This window comes from Rhinopithecus roxellana, chromosome 2 (genome assembly GCF_007565055.1).
Source record: "Rhinopithecus roxellana isolate Shanxi Qingling chromosome 2, ASM756505v1, whole genome shotgun sequence".
Taxonomy (NCBI): Eukaryota; Metazoa; Chordata; class Mammalia; order Primates; family Cercopithecidae; genus Rhinopithecus; species Rhinopithecus roxellana.
In genome coordinates, this window is record NC_044550.1 from 40,541,509 (window position 1) to 40,564,614 (window position 23,106).

Here is a 23,106-nt window from a genome sequence, read left to right on the forward strand (position 1 = left end):
CCTGATGTGTTTAGAATGATTTCTAGCAAAAACCCATCCTGTCGTGCATCATCTCTGGGTAACAGATAAAGGAATAGGTACTGCATCAAAAGGTTACAGAACCTGTCCAAATCAATCCCATGTGTTTTACAATGGAACTGGGTTGAACTAAAGTGAAAATTCAGTTGTCTACTCCTCATTAACATGTCTCATGTTGCAAGGTTGAGAGGAAGGAGAAGAACTGTAATTACAGAGAGTTTCTCCCCTCTTTCTTTCTACAGATTACTAGAACATTCAAAGAATCAAATTTAAGAAACCAGTTCATGAGAGCCCATGTTGTCAAACTGAGGTGAGTGGAACTGTAGAAAAAGTATTTAACTATAGATACAATGTGGCATATTTGACTTTTTGTCACAGAATGAATAGTAAATGACATGTTCAGATAAGTTGTTGCAATATTATGAAAATAGTATTTTAGTCATCTTAAAAAACAATGCCAAAAAAGCCAAACATATGATCTATTTAGCTACTAATGTAAATAACCATATTACATCTATTTTTATTGGGAAGAGGAAGAAGGGGTGGAGAGAGAGTTGGGGTGAAGGTACAGTAACAAAGTCATCCTATTGTAAAACTCCAGTGGATATCACTCACAGTGCAGCCTATGTCAATAGTCCTTCCTGGAGTTGTACAATGCTGTGGCTTGGGTGTATCCATCCAAGATCAAGACACTATGACCATCATCAAAAGTGGTTTTTTGGTTTTATCTGCCTGACGTGCTATAATGAAAGGGTATTATGGCCAAATCCAAGGCGTGTTTGTCATGAATTAATAATAGGAGGAGTAGCAGCATGCATACTAGTTATTTGCCATTCCTGCCTTAGTTAAATATGATGTGATAAAACCGGCCTTTCCAACTGAAATAGTCACCTTTACTGACTCTCCTGTAAATGACTCAAATGACCACATTGCTCTAGCCTTTAAGTAATATGCAATAGTTCTTTGGCAGAAGAGGAATTATACCAATTCTTTTTCAAATACTAGCATCACAAGAAAATTAATTCTTACTCTCTGGAGAGTCACCTAGTAAGCATCTGGAGCACACATGTCTGGTCAGGTAAGTTTTGATGAGGAGTTAAAGGGGTAAGAAGAGTCCATGAGAAGGAAATTTTCCAAAACACCTCTCAGTCAATTCAGTGCACATTCACGTAGTACTTTCTTGTGAGTATCTGTATCAGCCACTAATGCTCAAAAGTAAGTAAGCCCTGAAAACCTGTAGGACTACATGAGCCTTCTGCATTTTCTCTCTTTTCGGTCACTTCCTACTTATCACTCAATCCTCTGCAACATGGCTTCAATACCATCACAAAATATAAACTGCTCTTGCCAATTCAACAATGACATCCAAATAACAAAATCCAAAGAAACCACATCAGTCCTATTCTTGGACCTCTCAACAGTATTTCGTCCTGTTGGCTTGTCACTCCTTGAAATAGAACTATCCCTTGGTTTGTATGGCCTTGTACACTCTGATTTTCCCCTTATCTCCCTAGCTATTCCTTCTTGGTTTCCTTTACTAGGTCTTACTTCTTTGTATATTCCTCATATGTTGCTGAACATCAGGCTGTGCTCTAGGCCTCTCATCTTCTCAGGTCACACTCTCTCCTTTCATTGACCTTCACTGCCACCCATATGCTGAGTGCTCTCAAAGTTATATCTCTAGGCCAGTCCTCTTTTTTCTTTAGACATGAATATATGCAGCCATCTACTTGGTACCATCACGTGGATAATTCTCATGATCTCTTCCAGTTTGACTGCTTCTTTATTTTTTTCTGGGCTCCTTTTTAGCATTGCTTTACATGGAACTTTACCATGTCTCTCAACCTCTATTTTATCTTTTATCTATGTTAGATTCTGTGTAATTTCTTTATCTCTTTTAGATAACGAATTTCTCTTCAACTTTGACTTGTATTCTGTGTAACCCATTTATTGCGTTTTCAATTTCAATGAGTATGATTTCCTATCTGAAAGTTCTATTTGTTTCTTTTGAGAATCTGCCTGGTCTTTTAAAAACATTTCTTATTTTAATTTTTGTGGGTACCTAGTAGTTGTATGTATTTATCTGGTACATGAGATGTTTTGGTATAAGCAAACAATGCATAAAAATCACATTGTGTAAATGGGGTATCCATCCCCTCAAGCATTTATTCTTTGTGTTACAAACAATCCAATTATATTCTTTTAGTTATTTTTAAATGTATAATTAAATTATTATTGGCCATAGTCACTCTGTTGTGTTATCAGATACTAGGTGACCTTTTAAAAATAATGTTTTCTACTTAATCTCCTTTTTATGATTCCATCTTTTATGTCATTTGTCACTTCAAATATAATCACTTGTCTGTTGATTCTGTTATGTGAAGTTTTTGAGGATAATCTTTTTGTTATTTTGATTCCACCTTGGTATGGTTTGGCTGTGCCCCTACCAAAATCTCATCTTGAACTCTGGTTCCCATAATACCCACATGTCATGGAAGGGACCTTGTGGGACGTGATTAGATTGTAGGGACTTTTCTCCCCTTTGCTCTGTTCTTCTCTTTCCTGTCACCATGTAAGAAAGATGGGTTTGCTTCTCCTTCTGCAATGATTGTAAATTTCCTTAGGTCTCCCCAGCCATGGGGACCTCTTTTCTTTATAAATTACCCAGTCTTGGGCAGTTATTTATAGCTCCATGAGAAAATACTAATACACTCCTCATGATGTGTTGTTTACCATTGAAATTGTATGCTTAAATTTAATCTCACTTGGGACCCTGTACAACCTAGACTTAACACATCTACCTCCAGAGCAGTTACATCTGTCAGACATTCTAGAGGAATCAGCAGCACATGGATTTTGTTGTTGTTGTTAATTTCTTAGTTTAAAGGTTCTGGGAGTATTCAGGAAGATTCAGACATCATGCAGCCAGGCCCATGATTATGAATTTTCAGGTGATACTTCTTTTTTTTTTTCTTAATTTAAAGCTGGATCTTGGAAACAGATAAATTTATCTTTTTATGAGATGATGAGCATATTTTTTTCTTTTTTTCTTTCTTTTTTTTTTTTTTTTTTTTTTTTTGAGACGGAGTCTCGCTCTGTTGCCCGGGCTGGAGTGCAGTGGCCGGTTCTCAGCTCACTGCAAGCTCCGCCTCCCGGGTTTATGCCATTCTCCTGCCTCAGCCTCCGAGTAGCTGGGACTACAGGCGTCCGCCACCTCGCCCGGCTAGTTTTTTGTGTTTTTTAGTAGAGACGGGGTTTCACCGTGTTAGCCAGGATGGTCTCGATCTCCTGACCTCGTGATCCGCCCGTCTCGGCCTCCCAAAGTGCTGGGATTACAGGCTTGAGCCACCGCGCCCGGCCGATATTTTTTTCATTCTAGTTCATGCTGTTTGTGGGGTTTAGTTCGAGACTCCTGGCCTTATTCTAAAACCTCAAGTTCAACTTCCTATTTTGCACTAGCCCAAGGTCCCATCTCCAGCCTCTATGTAAATGCTAAACATAAGCCTGTGGAATATTCTAGTCTTACCACATACTATTCATATTCTTCTTTATTTTTGGTCTTCCAGGATTTTCCTTACTTTTCTGTGAGCCCAGTTTTGCACTTGAAATGGAATTTATTATATATTATCTATCGTTTCTATTTGTGTTATACAGAAAGTGTTTTCTAAAATTATTTAGGCTTCCATGTTGCTAGACATGGCGGTGGTAATTATTTGTTCAGTGCCTGTTTCTACATCTAAACTGCAAGACCCACATGGCAACTGTGAATCTTGGTCACAGCTAATTTCTGAAGCTTAGAATAGTGCCTAGCACAAGAAGTTGTTTATCTAACATTTTTAAAAATAAATATTAGATTAGTATCTGGAATGAATATTAAGTTACAGCTGGTCATTGAGGTGAGAGGAGGAAGCCGAGAGAGAATATGAGGGCCTCAAAGCCAAATATCTTTAACGTACTTTTTCAGAAGAGAAGATAGCCAATGTTAGGTAGAGAAACTGGTTTATGAGGTAATTTTCATGGAAGAAAATAGAAATTACTGAGGCTTTAGATAATCAGAATATTTAATCAAGTCACCAAGGTTTATTGTGAGGAATATTTATCGTTAATTAAAATGATTGATGAAATCTTAATATATGACAAAAGTTAAAATTTGCTTTTGTAGCCAGATGAATGGTCCAGGTACCAAGAAATTGAGTCTCTCACACAAATTTAGAATCTCATCACTTTATGAATTTGTTTAAGGAGATTAATTTTAATAACATTGGAGAAGTCTAAGAATAGCTAATATTTATAGTACACTTACTGTATATTATTGACTCTTCTTCGAAGTTTTGCATATAGTGATTCATCTAATCTTCATAACCCATTTTACATGTGAAGAGACTTAGATATAGAAAGATCAAGAAACTTACATAACTTATCCAAAGTTACACTGTAAAATTCTGGCATTATAACTTCAAAATCAGCTCTCTATAGTGAGTACAATGTTCTGTGCATTGAAATCAAATTTGTGAGATAGCATCGTGATATAGTATTATGTATACAAACACTGTTACAGAGATCTAGCTAAAGTTAAATTCCACAAATGAATGCTTTAAAGGGGTTTAATCAAGAAGAGTATACAAACAGGATGGTGAAAAAGTGTCATGTTATTTGTTTTTTAAAATATCTTTATGATTTACAGTCAAGATGGTAGTGGTGTGAGAGCGGATATTGTCATGAAATTTCGATTCACTAGAAATAACAATGGAGCATCAATGAAAAGCAGAATTGAGTCTGTTTTACAACAAATGCTAAATAACTCTGGAAATCTGGAAATAAACTCTTCAACTGAGATAACATGTAAGTGTAATTTTTCATAAACAATTTTATTTCACCATATCCCTCAAGTTTACCAATTCAAATTCACATTTTAATTGAGAGGCTAACTTTTCTTTCTTTGAAACTAAACTATGAAAACAATACATTAAAAAGCTAAATACGCCATATAGCTCTCTAACGTAAAACATTCTAAGATTTAAAGAATCATTTGGCATTTATATAGTAAATTTTATTTGCTAAAAATTATCATTAATTATCCCTGCAACATTCCTTATGAGTGATGTTACTGTCAGATGTCATTTGTGGATATGACATAGGAGGGGTACATAGATGCTCAAGGTCAGAGAACTATTTAATTAATGATCCACCTCAGAGGCTTCTTCATTTTTCTTTGTAACATTTATCACAATTGAAATTACAAAGTTATTTGTGTAATTTTTGTATTGTTTGGCTTCATCCTACACTATAATCGTCCTGAAAAAAAGAACCAGTCAAACTTCTTCATCCTACTACCCTCCTACCACCTAGTCTCCATCATATAACACATATTCAATAAATAATTCTTGCATGACTGAAATAAAAGAAATAATATATGCATAGAATTTAAGGACATTCCTCCAAGTTGGTCACGTTCTGCTAGTTTAGTAAGTTATGATTTCTTCACTATGAGCTCAAGATTAAAAGGATTTTGATGATTCCCACACTAGACTGGTAGGTACCAGTTACAGATGTACTAACTGTTAAATATTGAAATGCTTTCCTATTTGTTAGTAAACAATTACTGCATCAGGCCCACAAAGTTGTCTTCCGAGATGCTTCAAATCCACTGCCCCTGCAGCTGAAGAGTTATGCTTAGCAAAGCAAAGAACTCTAAGACACTGCTCCAACTCCATAGCCTGATTGCATCTTTTATGACTGGCTGATGCTCATGCACTGCAGTTTGTTAGGTAGTTGAATATTACCTCTGCTTCCACACATTAAGGAATTCTCATGAATGCACTTCCTGAGTGTTTATTTATTTAGCATTATACTAGACAGTATGGTGATACAATGGTAACATAACAGCAGTTTCCACCTCCAGAGCCCATAATCTAGTTGAAGGGAAAGATATTCCAACACAAGAGTGTTGACAATCAAAATAGAATACGATCAAGGGCCCAGTGTGAGGCCCAGGCAGTGACCACTGCAGGAATCTAGGGAAGAAAGAGACCAGTGTGCTTAGGATATCTAGCAAAAGTTTCATGAAGGAGAATGGACTTTGACTTTGAAATATGGGTAGGATTTACATATTTTGAGATGAGAGAAAGAAAATTGCCAGAGAAGGAAAGCGTGAAAAAGGAAAATAGTCTGTACCGAACGTGATGCTTTGACAGAACAATGAAGAAAGGGGCCTGCTGGAAAGATTGATTAGTGTTCATCATTCACATCATCATCATCAAAACACTTATTTAATGAGAACTTACTATTTTTAGGCATGGTTTTAATGCCTTATATGAATTTTTTTCTTGATTAATCCTTACAACAACCATATCCCATAGATAGTTTTATTGTCCCCCTTAGAAGAGATAAATTGCCCAGGCTGACACAGTCAGTATATGAGGCAGTCAGGATTCAAACTAAGTCTGTTTTGTTCAAAAAATTAAGAATGGCCAGCTTTTTAAAATGTTCTCTCTCCAAAAGTATGATTTGGCTCCACTGAAGCTTGCAAAACAAATATGATACCCAAACCTTGTGAAACTTTTAGTGGGAAATAACTTTGGATAAATCGGTTTGAGAGAGCATGGAAACCTGTCTTGAAAAGTTTTAATTTATCTTGCAGGAAATAAAAATGATGGGTTTCTCAATTAAAAATTACAATCAAGGAAGGATATAATCTAACATAACATTTTTTAGAAAGGATCAGTCTGGTAAGGTAGAGGTGCATAAACTGAAAAGGAGCAAAAGTGGTGGAATTCAGTTAGAAAATTGTTGTAACCGTACTGATGTCAAATGATGAAAGCATGAACTAAAGTAGTAGCAAAAGGAATGAAGAGGAGAGAATAATTCAAAACATAGAGGACAGAGGTACAGAATCTGAAGATTATAAGATGTGGAAATGATGAGAAAGGAGGAGTTTGAGACAGTTTCAGATTTTGGAAGTGGTGTCATTTTACTAAAAGGAAAGAAAAAATGGCAAATTTTGGATAAAACTGGGTCACAATGCATTTGATATGGGTGTTGGACATGCAGAGAAAACGGTCTTGTATGCCGTTCTTAAATTGAAATAGACAGACCTTTACCATCTGATACTGACATATTTTCCTTTCCAGGCTCACCCTCTATTTCCCTAAACACAACACAACACATGCTCTAGCTCTCCTTACTTTATTGGTCCACAAACATCTTACACCTCCAAGCATTTGTGCCCACTATACCTTCCATCTGAAATCTCTTTTGTCCTCTTGTGTGCCTGAAAAATTCCTTTCAGATCTTCAAAATACAGTGCAGATGCTATTTCCTCTAGCTCAAATGTTATCTCCTCCATATAATTTATATTAATTATTCTCTTTTTTCTTTTCTCTACTTTGCACTTACATTCGTTTGAATGATTGCTTGATTAATTTCTATCTGTAAATTATATGAGGGCAAGTCCTCTATATTTTGCTCACGGTTAAATCTGCAGCACTTATTATAGAATGGTATCATTAGAGTAATATACATATATTTAAGTACATGATAAATTAACTTCCCTTATAGCATTTATCACATTGCATCTCAATGACTTGTTTATGTTTCTGTTTTCCCATATAAATTGAGTACCTTGAAAGAAGAGATACCTACTAAGTATTTAATGAGAAATTAAAGTACGAACTTTAGTATGCATAACAACAAATTGGGAAAAGGTTGTAAACAAAGAGATTTGTAGGGCCCATGAGTTAGAGATTGTTTCAGCAGGTCTGAAAGGGAGCCTAGGAATCTGCATTTTAGAGGACTGCCCCCCTACAACAAGTAATTCTGCTTCTTGTTGTCTGAGTACTGTACTTTAAGAAATTATGGTGAAATGATCTACAGCCTTTACTGTATTTATCTTATTCTCATTTTTAAATTCTAGCACTTACTGACCAGGCTGCAGCAAATTGGCTTATTAATGGTAAGTTTTTAAATTATTTTGTAATTATAATTTGCCAAATCATAAAGAGTAAAAGTGCAAGTCTTTTGTGTACTTTTGGCCAGGGCAGTGTCTATCAAGTTGATGTCTTTGATCTTAGATCACTCAGGTGGTGTTGAAACAAGACAGTGCTGATCCCAAGTGCCCCATGCAATGGACTTTAGGTTTCCCCCTTCCTTTTAGAAAAAGGAAGAAGTTGTAGTGGAGGACTACCCACTCTGTACTCAAAATTGGCCTCATGAAAATTTCCTTGGCAGCTTTGAGAAGCTTTTACTGCCCTGGTTCTAAAGTGGCATTTCTGCAGACTTACAAATTATGTTTGATGACACCATTTATGTAGCTTCTCCTAAACACCAGAGTAGCTTGCTTTGTTGTGAATTCAGGTTAATCACAAAATATAATAAAAAAGAATTATGAGAGGTCTTCTCAGCTTTGGGTCTATAACCTGAAGGAAAAGTCACTACTTTTCAACATCATCCTATGTATTCTCAGGCTAGGATAGCAGAAATGCAATCCCTAGAAAACAGCAACTTACTTCTCTGACCAAAAAAATGCAGTTAAAAATGAGTTCAATGTAACTGGTAGCTGGCCTATCTTAGGTACTTAAGTGATTTTACAAAGTGATGCTAGTCCCATCAGTGTTTTTCAGCTTCACTACATATTTAATTCATGCTTATTGTTAATGAAACTGTGATAAACAATTTACTAGGATATTTGTTTGGGAGATGCCACAAAGGAACATATGTATATCTTAATGAAAGCCTGGTCCTCCTTTATCCAGGAAATTTGCTAGGAAAAAAAGCCTTTAGGTGGTTGTGCTATTAAAGCAGGGCACTACTTAAGAGCCAACCCAGCAATAGTTGTGCAATTTACCATTAATTTCTGAGTAATACACCACAAAAGAGAAGAAAATCATGGGAATGGGAGTTAAGAGGAATCGGGTGATCAGCCTACCATTTCAGCTCTGGCCAGTAGAGTGGTCACAGGCTCTTTGAAAACATTTAAATAAACCTTATTTAAATGAAACCCTCTGTCACCCTCAAGAATATTCTGTGGTATAGTAGCTCCTTTTTGAGGGCATGTTTGGTAATACAGCATCAGTCTTGGACTGGATTCTACAAGATGAACTGCAGTCACTAAGGAGTCTTTTGGATGAGACAAGTTTTCCTCCAACTTCAGTGTGTGCATGAACCTCACATCAAAACACAGCTTTAGATTTGTCCCATGATGTGGTTCTGAGAATCAGCACTTCTAATAAGTTTCCAGGGGATGCCCATGCTGCAGGTCCACAAAGCACACTGAGCATAGCAAGACTATTGAGAAAAAGGAAATTTCCCAGGAGTCTGTGGCCTGAGCTGGCACATTCAATAATGATCTCTCTTAACCTCAACTCATGGAGAATTCCAGGGAACTCTGAAACTGCCCAAAATTTGAAGCCCATATGCCAACTAAATTCAGAAATATTCTCCAAAATGCCATCTATAAGCAACAGTAGTCACAAATGAATTGTAAAAATGCATTGATCATGCTTTTTGGAAAGTCCAGCATGTCCTGAGGAAGAATGTATAAGGCATAAAAGTCATAAATTATGGAAGAACTCTTCAGTTTCTTCCAAATGTAAAGGAATCATGACCTTCCCAGCACATGAATGCCCTTTTCTCATTAGAATGTGGGGCCGGTCCAGACCTAATAACATTGTCTGAGCAGAGAATCATTGGAGGCACTGAGGCTGCGGAGGGAAGCTGGCCGTGGCAAGTCAGTCTACGGGTCAATAATGCCCACCACTGTGGAGGCAGCCTGATCAGTAACACGTGGATCCTGACAGCAGCTCACTGCTTCAGAAGGTGAGAACACCACTACCTACCCATCTGGGAACAATTAGAATAGACAGGCCATGAAGACTGCACCCTAGGATTGAATTGAGCTAGAAATAATTCAGTACAAAAAAATCAATAAGAATTTTCTTCCTATTCATGAGAGGAAAAGCATTTTTCCCCTTTAGCATGCTAATTTAGTGCTATTTCTCTGTTTCAGGTAATAGTATATGAGCACAGTAAAGAACAAAAATTTATATGTCAGAATGTTTTTTAAATCCTAGCTATAAAAGCTTAAGAAATTTACTAAATCTCCATAAGCTTTGTTTTTTTTTCCAAATTAAGGGACAACACTGTTATCCGTGACTTAGTGTTACTGGTAGCATTGAGTACACTAATGTAAACGTATGTTAAATGTTAGCAAAATGAATTGTTGTGGAAGATTTGCACATTATATCATAGAAGCTGATGGCTAACCTAGAGACCACCCCATGCCATTAATTTATTCATTCATAAAGATTATCAAGTATCTAGTATGAGCACAGTGTTATATATTGTAGAAGCTACTAGTATAAACAAAGTATTGCCTCTGCCTTCAAAGAGCTTACACTCTAATGTTGGAATTAGAATGCACAAAAACAATGATCAATTACAATGAGTAGCATAAATAAATTTTTTTTAAAAAGGCAACTTATAAGAATTCTTAATTGAGGTGACTAAACTATTGCCAACACTAGGGTGATATGCTGCCAGTGGAGAGTAGGTTGCATAAACTTACCCTATTGGTAAAAAGAAAAGTTCACATTGCTCATAAAAGAAGGATTTTAGACTTCAGCATAACTAAAATCTATTTGTTTCAAACCTGCCTTGTTACTGGGGCATCATAGACCACAACAGTTGTTGGGAACTTAACTCAAAAAGTTCACCCAGAAAAATAATGGAGATTTGAACTCGTGTGCCCGTGACCATATCAATTTTCTTCTCAGACTCTTACTATAAATTAGACTTCCTTATCACACACACAAAGCCTTATATAGCCAGATCAATCCAGTCTTATTTCTCAAAGCATGTACCTTGAGCTTCAGATAAACAGCATTGTTCTCTTGCCCTGGACTCTTCCTACATTTCCCTACCTATGAGTATCTGCTCAATCTGCTTATCCTTGGAATGTTTATATATTTCCCAAATCTCTATTTGAATTTTATGAAATTTTTGATAATTTCTAAGTAGTCTTTTTCAGATTTATAGGCACTACTTCATGGTACAGTGCCTGTTACAAAAGTATTTGTTAAATTTAGAAGGAATAAAGGTTTAAAAGACTAGGGTCATTTCTGAACTAAAGTTTTAGGAAATCCCAAATTATTGTGAATTTTTCTTATAGTAATTGTATAACTTAATATTTTTATATGCAGTGAACACATTTGAAATTTCAAAAGATACTTCCAGAATTACCAGTTTTCTGATATAGATTGGCAAATTTATTACTACATCCCAAATAACCCAAGAGATAAAATTCACAAAACATTTCAATCTTCATTGCCACTTGAAAGGCCAAAAAGCAGAAATGGCACGCATTGATTTCAATCATACTCTTGAATGTGGGAACCAGGAATTCAAATACCTGGACTTATCAGGCACTTAGCATAACCAAGAATGGAATAGAAACCTTACTGGATTCTAAGCCCTATTCAGGCCCAACCACCAAAAACTAAGTAAATGATATCACTATAATGAAAGCCACAGTTATAAACATCACCAATGATTACCAAAGGAATCCATGGAACTTTGAATTTTGCCACCCCACATCCTTCTATTCATTACCATGATTGATCCGCTAAAGCTAACAAACACCGTGAACCTTGTATTGGGCCCCTCCCTAAAGAGCTGATTGTCACTGAGAACCATCAGTGAGCATTTGTTTGGGGCACGACCAGCCTTACATCAAAGTACATAGAAGTGATGAGATCTTATCATAGAGGATTATCGAATTATCACCTCTTCTATGTAGCTTTCCCTGATATTCTCTTTCCTCTACATTGAGTTCCACAGAAATTTGTTTATCTGCCTTTAACAGTTGTCCTTATGATTTGTGATATTTGACTTACCTCTTGCCAGTTTCCTTCACTAGTGTGGAGTTCCTCAAGGAAAGAGATCATAATTACTTTTATTTTTATTCCTGGACACTCATATTATTCCTTATACAAAGTAGACACTTAACAATGGCTTGTTGAACTATAATTAATGAAAATAATAGCTACCTTCATGAAAGTTCACTTTGTGCCAAACACTATACTTGACATAATACATTTCTCATTAATACTTAACAATCGTGTGAGAAGGTATCACCAATCACATTTTATATGTAAATAAACCTCAGAGCTATTAATTAACTTGTCATAAATAATACTTTTAATATGTGGCATAGCCAAGATTTAAATATAAACGTGACTGGTTCCAAAACAATGCTCTAATTCACTAGCTGAAAAGAAGAAAAGGAAGAAAATAAATAAGTGGGAGGAAGAGAGGGAGGGAAGAGAGAAAAGGAAGGAAAGAAAGAAGAGTCTCTTCAGAACCTTCACTGGGAGTAAAGACTCTGAGCAAAGGAAGTTGAATATAAAAACAATCATGGGTTTGTTTTCTAATGTTTTTTCTTCAAAATTTTAAACTCAGGTTCACTCTTACACAAACTACTGTGTCTTATAAAAGTATTTCAGGTCATAGAGTTTTTATTTTCTGTATTAACTTCACTATCTAATCTCCATAAAACTCCTAAATTGGTATTATTTGGTTACATTTTGTTTTTACTCAACCCTTAGGAACAATGTTAAGTTAATCAGCCCACTAAATCACAGATCCTTATTTTCGTCAGTCTGTACAAGGCATTTCTCTCATTTTATTTTTTTTCCTCCTGTCATCCCTGGAGTTCACTTCCACTGCCCTCCTTCTGCCCGTATGCCTCATACTAATATATTCGAAATACACATGTCTTAAAGGTACATGCATGCACCTACAAAACCTATAGTGCTTTTTTGTATGTATATGTCTTTAATTTAAATAAGTAGCATTGTGTAAAAGTCTAATATTGTTTCTTAACGTTTTCACTCAATCCTTGGAATTTTCATCTGAAGCACTGCTGCATAGCACCCCATGGTATGCAGTCACCATATTTCCTTCATCCAATTAGGTTGCATGACCTACCTTCCCATTGCCACAAAGAGCACACACAAAATATTTGTGCTTATCTTTCTGTAAACCTCCAGTAATTTCAGAAGCACACATGCAGGCTGTTAATACACCAGAATACTCTCTGGGCACTTAAATCTTTACCAGTAATGCAAAAGAGGTCCAATTTCCCTCCACATCAACATTTAGTATTATTCTTTTGTTTAAGTCTTATCAGTCTTTTAAATGTACATAAGATGCTCATTTTTATAATTTTAATTTCTCAGATTCCTAGTTTGAGTATCTTTTCATGTATCTAAGAGCTGTTTTGATCTCCCCTACAATGAACTGCCATTGATATTCTTTGCCTATTTTATAATGGTTTTACTGCTTATTTATTACTGGTTTACAGACTTTTAAAATATATTCTACAAAAATTTTAGACAGTAAACATTACCAATCTTTTCCCATGGTTTCTCATTCATCTGGTAAATTTAGATACAGTATATCTAATTCTGATTTAATAGAATTCATTCTTTTTTTACTTTTTAGTTTGTGTTGTTGTTGTTTAGCCAAAAAGTCCCTATTCCTAGGTCACAAAGGTAATGTCCTTTTTTTTTCATGCTACTGTTCTATCTCTGTCTTCCTCTATGTATATAGATGCACATATACTTGTACACACACACATATACATATACATGAGGGGAGTTCAATAAGTTTATGGAAAATAAAATTAAAAGATAAAATAAAAAATTATAAACTTTATTTCTCAACATAAGCTCCATCAAGTTCAAGACACTTTTGTAAGCAGTAATACCAGCCATATATTCCATCCCTAAAGAACTGAAGGTCCAGAGAATTTAACTATGTCAATGCAGTCTTTTTTACATTACCTTTTTACAGTACTTATTGAAGAAAAATGGGTGCCCTTTAAAGATTGTTTTAAGATTAGGAAACAAAAATAAATCAGAAGGAGTCAAATCAGGACTGAAAGGTGGATACCTGGTGATTTCTTACTGAAACTTTCATAAAACTAACCTTATTTGATGAGAGGAATGAGCATGAGCGTGGTTGTGGTGGCGAAGAACTCTGGTGGAGCTTTCCTGGACACTTTTTCTACTAAAGCTTTGGCTAACTTTCTTACTCTCATAAGAAGAAGATGTTATTTTTCATTGACCCTTTAGAAGGTCAACAAGCAAAATGCCTTCAGCATCCCAAAAATCAGTTGTCATGACTTTTGTTCTTGACTAGTCTGGTTTTGCTTTGACTGGACCACTTCTACCTCTTTGGAGTCATTGCTTTGATGGTGCTTTGTCTTCAAGATTGTATTGCTAAAGCCATGTTTCATCTTCTGTTATAATTCTTCAAAGAAATACTTCAGAATCTTGATCTGAAGTGTTTAAAATTTCTACTGGAAGCTCTGACCTTGTGTTCAGCCGATCTGGGCAAAACAGTTTTGGTATCCATCAAGTAGAAAGTTTGCTCAACTTTAGTTTTTCAGTCAGAATTGTATAAGCTGAACCAGTTGAGATGTCTATGGTGTTGTCTATTGTTTCTTACTGTTAATTGTTGGTCCTCTTTAATTTAGACATGAACAAGATGAAATTTGTCCTAGCAAATTGACGTGGATGATCTGTTGCTGCAGACTTCACCCTCAACCACATCTCTTTCTTTCTTAAAACAGATTATCCATTCATAAACTGATGACTAGGGGAGACGTTGTCCCCATAAACTTTTTGTAAGGCATAAATAATTTCACCATTCTTCCAGTTTCATCATAAATTTGATGTTTTTTTGCTTCAGTTTTAGCAGCATTCATGTTGCTTTGATAAGAGCTCTTTTCAAATTCACGTCTTACTCCTCTTAGTGCCTCAAACTGATCCTGTTCAGTATAACAAGTTAGTATGAGTCTATTTGCATGCAAAAATTTTTGAAATCCATGTATAATTTGTTTATAATATACATTTTCCATGAACTTTTGAAGACCCCATATGTACATATGTATATATATGCACACACACACCAAGATCTTCAACCATTATCAGACTTAGTGCAGAAAAATTATTCATCCAGTAATAAGAATGCCCCTTGTCATCACTGCTATTTAAATGGTGCTCCTGGCTAAAGGAAAAGATAGGAATTGAAAGAAATTAGTTAAATCTAAAATGTTTATTATTTCAGGTTTCTTAGTTGCTTAAATGGGAAGGGAGGTATGGACAAAAGAGAAATCAAAGATATTTGTGTTATGCTATTTATCATTAAAGTATCAGCATAACTTCATTGGAGTAGAAAAACACCAAGATCACCCCAAGATACGTTTTCTAAAATCTTCTCCATTTCTTTAGACAAGTGCCCACGTATTCTGCCAGTGAAGAATTAAACTCATTTGCCAGCTTCTAATGCAGGAATATATAACAAAGAGATGTGGATCCAATAGTTTCTGGATAGTGGTACAGGATGGCTAAGACAAATTTATATATCTGAAATGTTCACAAATTCCCTACTCATATAATATGTTTTCATAATGTTTTAGCAACTCCAATCCTCGTGAATGGATTGCCACCTTTGGTATTTCCACAACAAATCCTAGACTAAGAATGAGAGTAAGAAGTATTTTAATTCATAACAATTATATATCTGCAACTCATGAAAATGACATTGCACTTGTGAGACTTGAGAACAGTGTCACCTTTACCAGAGACATCCATAGTGTGTGTCTCCCAGCCGCTACCCAGAATATTCCACTTGGCTCTACTGCTTATGTAACAGGATGGGGTGCTCAAGAGTATTCTGGTAAGTATATGTCGGTAAGTGTCTCAGAAAAAAAAATTAACAATAGAAATGTCTTATATTTGCTATTATGTAATTTTTTAAATTAGGAAACACCTGGAATAGGTGTTTCTATTCTTCTACAGACAGAATCATTCTATATTCTGTTCAGCCCAAGCTCTGGCTACCCCTGAGTTTCCTTAGCAAAGCAAAGCAATGCCCCAGGAATTATGGAGAATCGTCAAATATAGTAAAAGGAAAATGTAAAACAAAGTTATGAAGAAACATGAGTTATTTAACAATACGGAGATTCTAAAAGATTCAAACAGCTTCCCTATAAACAATAAGAAAGATTTTGTTTGTTTGTTTGCTTGTTTTTTAGAGACAAAGACTTTCTCAGACTGCAGTGCAGTGGCACAATCGTGGCTTACTGCAGCCTCAAACTCTGGTCTTAAGAAATCCTCTTGCTTCAGCCTCCCAAGTAGCTGGGACTATAAATAAGTGTGTACCAGCATACCCAGCTTTTTTTTTTTTTTTTTTTTTTTTTTTTTTTCTAGAAATAAATTCTTGCTATGTTGCTCAGGCTGGTTTCGAATTCCTGCCCTCAAGTCAGCCTCCTGCCTTGGCCTCCCAAAGCAATGGGAGTATTTAGATTAGACATTCTATGAGGCCTTAATAATTCTTAAAGTATTAACTGCCCTTTAAAGTATTCTAGGATAAAATAAATCCTGCCTCTATGGCAAAGACTCGATGTGAACATAAGTATTGTTTATATTTGTTTATTGAATGCATAAAAAGGAAACTAAAATGAGGACAATGCACAAGAGCTACTAGAACCAAAGAGAAAGTAAGAGTGTCAGCGAAGGAGTGGAAGGGTAGCATTGACAATTTCCCTGGGCTTTTACCCATGTTGTAGATTGTCTCTCCAAGGAGTAATATAAAGCCTTAATAGTTCTAGAACATGTTCTATTGTGTTCTTGTGACCCAAAGTAATTTGGTATAATAGATAAAATTTGCACCAGTCATGAAATACTGGTGGTGTCATTGTGAGAGTACATCAATATAAAATAGACTAGTTCTTTAGCCTTGAAACTAGGCTGGTTTCTCTTTTGCTGCTAGGTTAAAGGTTATTCAATATGTAATCTTCCAATCCAAAGTCTGTCAGTGGATAATTTAAATTCTTTTAGCCAATTTTAAGGTAGCAAATTTGTTTTCTCTAAAGGTTTAAGGGGCACTGTGTCACAAAGCTAAAGCAAAAAAAAAAAAAAAAAAACTGATCTGTGAAAGGGGTTATCTTCATCTACTCGGAGAATTTTTGCTGCAAAGAAACTCCAAAGTAAATCTTTAGGAGCCTTCACTGTTAAATATGAAATAATGTTTGGAGTACATTTATTTCTTCTCAAATTCATTATAGGGTCAATAATGTACATATCTTGAAGTCCATTTTTTTCCTGCTTTTATACCAAACAGGCCCCACAGTTTCACAGCTAAGGCAAGGACAGGTCAGAATAATAAGTAATGATGTATGTAATGCACCATATAGTTATAATGGAGCCATCTTGTCTGGAATGCTGTGTGCTGGAGTACCTCAAGGTGGAGTGGATGCATGTCAGGTAAGCTCAAGAAAATCTGATCCATGTCATCATCCAAGAAGTGTATGAGCACTCCCTAGTATCTGATAATGTGATAGACATAAAGGTAACAGTTACAATACACAGTTCTGTTCCTCTAAAATTTATAATCTAGAGTTTAGAAATAAAATTTTTTATGAAGTTTATCTATTATGAAAGCATTCACTCTGAGAGGCCACATTACAGAGTAGTTAACCATCCAAAGCCAAGAATCAGAAAGATCTCGATTTGAATTCCTTAACCTCCATTACCAAGTCTCTTTATCTAAAAGCTGGGGATAATCATAATAGCACCTAACTTTTTGCGTACTAAGAAAAATTAAATGAAGACTAAATATGTCAGGCACATTTTAAGCAACAAAGAAATCTCATCTATTTCACTGTTGTTAATGTAGACCATGGTCACTGGTGTTAATAACTTTAACCTCAACCTTTTAACTGCTAAGAAGGATTAAATAAAAAATTAATCACTATATTATAAAATTAATATATATAGTAAATGAATTTTAAGAGATAAATAGTAATTCTTGGACACCTTGAAGACAGAAACTTTATACAAAATCCTAGTAATTTAAGTTACAAAAGCTCCTACAATAATGAAACAGCACAAATGAAAAGGAAAAGAAATATTATATTTGGATCCAGCCCATAATTTTTAAACAAATGTACAAAAACAAACAATAAATATGAAATCCTCACTGTAAAGTGATTAAAATCAAGTTTTAATTCTAAAATGTTAAATTAAATTATCTAAACATAATCGATGCAGTTATATCTTTTAATAGGCTTTGTTCACATATCTGAAATCCAACTCCATATAGTAACAGGAACAGGTAGTGTCAGAAATTGAATATTCTTTTAGCCTGGAGTTTTAAAAAATCAATCTGTTTACTTGTGTAACTTGTTGCTGTTTTTGTGGGGGAATTGTATACAGAAGGATAAGAATTATTCTTCACATCAAAAGGTCACTGACTTTTCTATTTAGTGCTCATGGTCTTTAAAAAGTGGATAAAAAGTAGTTCTCACATTTTACGTAAAGCCCCCAATGCATGAGCACTTTTCCCAAAATGAAACATTTTTATCAGCTGTAAGTTGTGTGTAGGTGGAGATTTGTTTTTCAATTGTCAAGATACTGTTAATTACCCAGTCCTTTATCTCCTTTCGGTAGAGATGTCTCTGTAGTAGGAAATCCTTCTTGCTCTCCTTCCTGTTTCTCTGTTACTACTAGCCCTGAAACAACAAATTCTCAAGTTTCATGATAGCTTTCCAAAGAATCCACCAATCAAATAAGCAACACACCTCCACACTGACAATTCCAGACTTACTGAGAGCATTAATTAAGACTTAAAAATAAGCATGAGTTTTAAAAGGGTGTTATTCATTATTTTTCCATTTATAATGTCGCTTACCTTCTGTCCTTCGGTGCATACAAATTATTCTCTTCCTTCAAGCCCAGTTCAAGCCATAACTCATCATGATACCGTCCATGTGTATTCCACTCTATGGCTCACTAATTTTTAACTGAAATACTATAATGCATATTTCACACTTCAAAAAAAAAAAAAAAAAGAACACAGCACTTTACATAAGAACTTAAAAGATCTTGTTTGTTTTATCCATTCTTTTGTTCATTTTTACGTTCATTAATTCGAAGGAATTATATTAATTACTTTCTATGCACCAGACATTATGTTAGCACAACAATACTATCCCTGCATTCAGCAAGCCTATGGTCTACAAGAGAGGACACAAATTCAAATGTCTGCAGTTAGGCAATGAAGTTGGCTAGATATGGAAAAATTACAAGTCCCTCTTGCTTTAACATTTACTTGCCCACATTTGGTCAGACATCATGCAAAATAATTTCTCACTATAGAAAAAGCACTACAAAAACAATAATAGAAAGTACGGAGAACTGGTTAACTGAAGCATGCATATGTCATATAAAAGAAGCAGGTGACAACCAGCTTCATGAAGTTTTTGCCATGCATACTGGCACTTCACACACTGACTCTTCTCCCCATCTAGACCAGTAATTAAACAGGTATGGGTGAGCTAGCTACTAAGAGCAGCCAATGAATAGCTGACTAATTTAGAAGCACACTTGGTAATAATAGCTGACTTTTATTAGTACTGACTATACTATATGCTAAGCTGTACTCAAAGTGCTTTGAGTTTTAAACTCATACAAACATTATAAGAGGAAACAGAGGTACAGAGAGCTATTCACCAGCTTATCAACGGTCACATAGGTTGTAAGTGGAGGATTTAAACCCAGAATGTAAGACATACTCAATATGTCTCCCCAACTAGATTATTATGTGCACAAATGTTTGTTGGTTTGTTGGTTCATTATTATGACTGGGTGGTAAGTATCTCATTAGGAGTGTTTTGCTTATGACTATATACATTTCTTCACCAAAAGAAGACTTTTTGATGAAATACTATGCATCAGACACCATGCAGTGTGCTAAGGTTAGGAAGATAAGTCAGATTTCCAGGAACTCATTCATTCAACAAACATCTCTTAAGGGCTAGAAGCTTCGGTTTCAGCAGTGTACAGAATACGTATGTTTTCTTTCCTGTTGGACCTTACAGTATATCTGGGAAAACAGACATTGAACAAATATAATAAATGCAAGTGAATGTTTCAGAGGCATGCAGCTGCTATATCAAAAACAAAACAAAACAAACAAACAAACAAAAAACTGACCAATGGGATTAAGTCTAAATAGGCACACAAATGCACAACTGTGCTTTTATAAAGTAGTAGAGCAGTGACAGAGACACACACAAGATGTAAGGACACAGTGAAGAACAATTGAGCCCAAAGCTGGAAAGGGTGAGAGTGGGAAGGAAAAAGGTTGCTCAGAGAAGTTTTCCTGAAGGAGAGAAAGCCTGGATGAGTAGGAGGCAACCACGCAGTGACTGAGGGAAATCTGAAAAATGTATTTGTTATCTTCTCAGACTCGCTGAAGGAACAACTTGGGTACTTTGAGGATTTCAGTGATTTTTCCACGACTTGGTATAATATTTCAAAAGGAAATAGGCTGACTTTATTCATATAATGGATGTGACTCCTTCCTCGACTGCCATAGAAATAAACTCCTTAATATTTTGGGTTTGTCTTTGCACTTAAGTAATAAGTCATTCTGTTTTTTTTACAGGGTGACTCTGGTGGCCCCCTAGTACAAGAAGACTCACGGCGGCTTTGGTTTGTTGTGGGGATAGTAAGCTGGGGAGATCAGTGTGGCCTGCCAGATAGGCCAGGAGTGTATACCCGAGTGACAACCTACCGAGACTGGATTAGGCAACAAACTGGGATCTAGTGCAACAAGTGCATCCCTGTTGCAAAGTCTGTATGCGGGTGTGCCTGTCTTAAATTCCAAAGCTTTACATTTCAACCGAAAAAGAAACTGGAAATGTCCTAATTTAACAACTTGTTACATAAATATGATTTAACAAACACTGTTTAATCTTTCTTTATTATTAAACGTTTTCTATTTTCTCCAGAGAACTACATGAATGTTGCATAGTACTGTGGCTGTGTAACAGAAAAAACACACTAAACTAATTACAGAGTGAACAATTTCATTATAGTTGTGCTAAATACTAGTAGTGAGAAAAACAGGAACCTTGAGCATGTATAGTAGAGGAATCTGCACAGGTCTAATGGGTCAGAGGGGTCTTCTCTGAGGGTTTCACTGAGGATGAGAAGCAAGCAAAGTGTGGAAACATGCAAAGGAAAAAGTGATGGAATAATATTCAGGACAAAAAGAACAGTATGAGGCAAGAGAAATAATATGTATTTAAAATATTTGGTTACTCAATATCTTATAGTCAGTATGAGTCCTAAAATTAAAAATGTGAAACTGTTGTACTACATATAACCTAATCTTAATTATCCTGTAAGAACACGCTCCCATAGGAAATAGTGGATAATTTTCAGCTATTTAAGGCAAAAGTTAAAATAGTTCACTCCTCAACTGGGACTCAAATAATTGTAGATATTTTCATGATGACCCATGAAAAATATCCTTCATCTACATAACGGAGAGGCTATATCTACTTTACAGAGAAGTTAAGAAATATACCTACACAACCTTCTCAGGTGCTTTACAACTACATAGTACTTTTTAACAACAAAATAATAATATTTTTAAGAATGAAAAATTTAATCGTCAGGAAGAATTTCCCACTACAGACTTCTTATCACTGGCAGTTATATTTTTGAGAGTAAAATGGTCTTCAAATGCTAAATCTAAATAATGAATTGAAAGTTTAAAGAGGGGAAAGAGTTGGTTTGCAAAGGAAAAGTTTAAAAGCTTAATATCAACAGAATGATCTTGAAGACAGAAAAAATTTTTTCACTCTTCCTCTCTCATTTTCTCTTTCTCTCTCTCTCCCCTTCTCATATACATGCCTCCCCCACCAAAGAATATAATGTAAATTAAATCCACTAAAATGTAATGGCACAAAAATCTATGTAGTCTGAATCATTAATATTCCTGAGTTTTTATGAGCTCCTAGTGCAGCTAAAGCTTGCCTATGCATGATCATCTACGCGTCAGGGCTTCCTCCTTCTAGAAGCTAACTCCCTACATCTGGGCGTCAGGACTGCTCCATACATTTGCTGAAAACTTCTTGCATTTCCTGATGTAAAACTGTGAAAATACCTACATTAAAGCCATCTACTTTAAGGGAAGGGGAGTTGAAAATGCCACCAACTCTTGGCGAAATGTACAAAGAAATCTTTGCTATACTTTATTTCAAATAAATTCTTTTAAAATAATTTCCCTGCCTAATTATCTATGGAAGTTATGACTTTTGAAGGACAATTCAAAAGCATTTATTTAATTGGTTCTGCAATGAAATAACTGCCACCTATACTCTAGTAAAGGCCTGGCACTTTCTGCTACCTTGTAATCAAGCGCTATAATTGAGGCAAGCGTCCAGCTTCACACTCCTCAGCTGCACCCTGTGAAGACAACATTGAACTGGTAATTTAGAGTAAACCTCAAGGGGAGGGATTCTTTGTGCTTGAGTGTGTTCGTGTGTTTCTGTGCGCAGCTGCCCTCATATAATAGCAAACATATGTGTGTTTATTCTTATGTATTGAAAGCTATATAAAAGGAGATGATTATTTAGCAGAAAATAGAGCAAATTCAATTATTTATTGAAAACAATAAAAACTTATTTAGCAAAATATGCATATTTTGTGAAAAGATATTTGAAAACTAGGGGAGCATTTATTTTAAGAGCTTTTTTTATGTATTGATAAATTCAATTTTTCTGACACCTATGTGTGGCTTTATGAAAGTAATTTGAGTAGTTACAGAGGAGTGGTGATTTATAAATGCTTTTAGTCCTTAAAAAGTCATTCTGGGAGCTCTGGAAGAAACTTTCTAGCACCCTAATTCAGTTGTAGAAAGAGTTTTTGAACAGGGAAAATTCTGTTCAGCATACATACTAATCAATTCTTAAAAGCACACATACTAATCAATTAAAAAATGTGTCAAACAAAGTGAATATTTGGTACTAAAACTGAATCCTCCTGAATTTAAAATAGTGAACAGAACTAATGAAAAGAGAATTATTCAAGAAAGTTTAGAGCAAACAGTTGACTACTTATTGCACTAATTGGACGTCTTAATTACAGAGAGTAAACTGTTCCTTTAATAAATGTATTGAATCCTACTATGTTTGAGGTTCTCTGCTAACCAATGAAACAAAGACAAATAAGA

The 23,106-nt window shown here is 35.3% G+C and overlaps 1 protein-coding gene across 1 annotated transcript in view; it reads left to right on the forward strand.

The window, feature by feature from the left end:
• The window catches only part of TMPRSS11D (transmembrane serine protease 11D), a 62,933-nt gene extending 40,782 nt beyond the window's left edge, over positions 1–22,151 (forward strand). The window contains exons 4-10 of the mRNA XM_010365547.2: positions 261–328; positions 4,703–4,860; positions 7,931–7,969; positions 9,654–9,831; positions 15,497–15,756; positions 17,203–17,345; positions 20,530–22,151. Coding sequence (XP_010363849.1) covers positions 261–328; positions 4,703–4,860; positions 7,931–7,969; positions 9,654–9,831; positions 15,497–15,756; positions 17,203–17,345; positions 20,530–20,691 — 1,008 coding nt within the window. The 3' untranslated portion in view covers positions 20,692–22,151. The remainder of the gene's footprint in view (positions 1–260; positions 329–4,702; positions 4,861–7,930; positions 7,970–9,653; positions 9,832–15,496; positions 15,757–17,202; positions 17,346–20,529) is intronic.
• Positions 22,152–23,106: the final 955 nt, after the last annotated feature.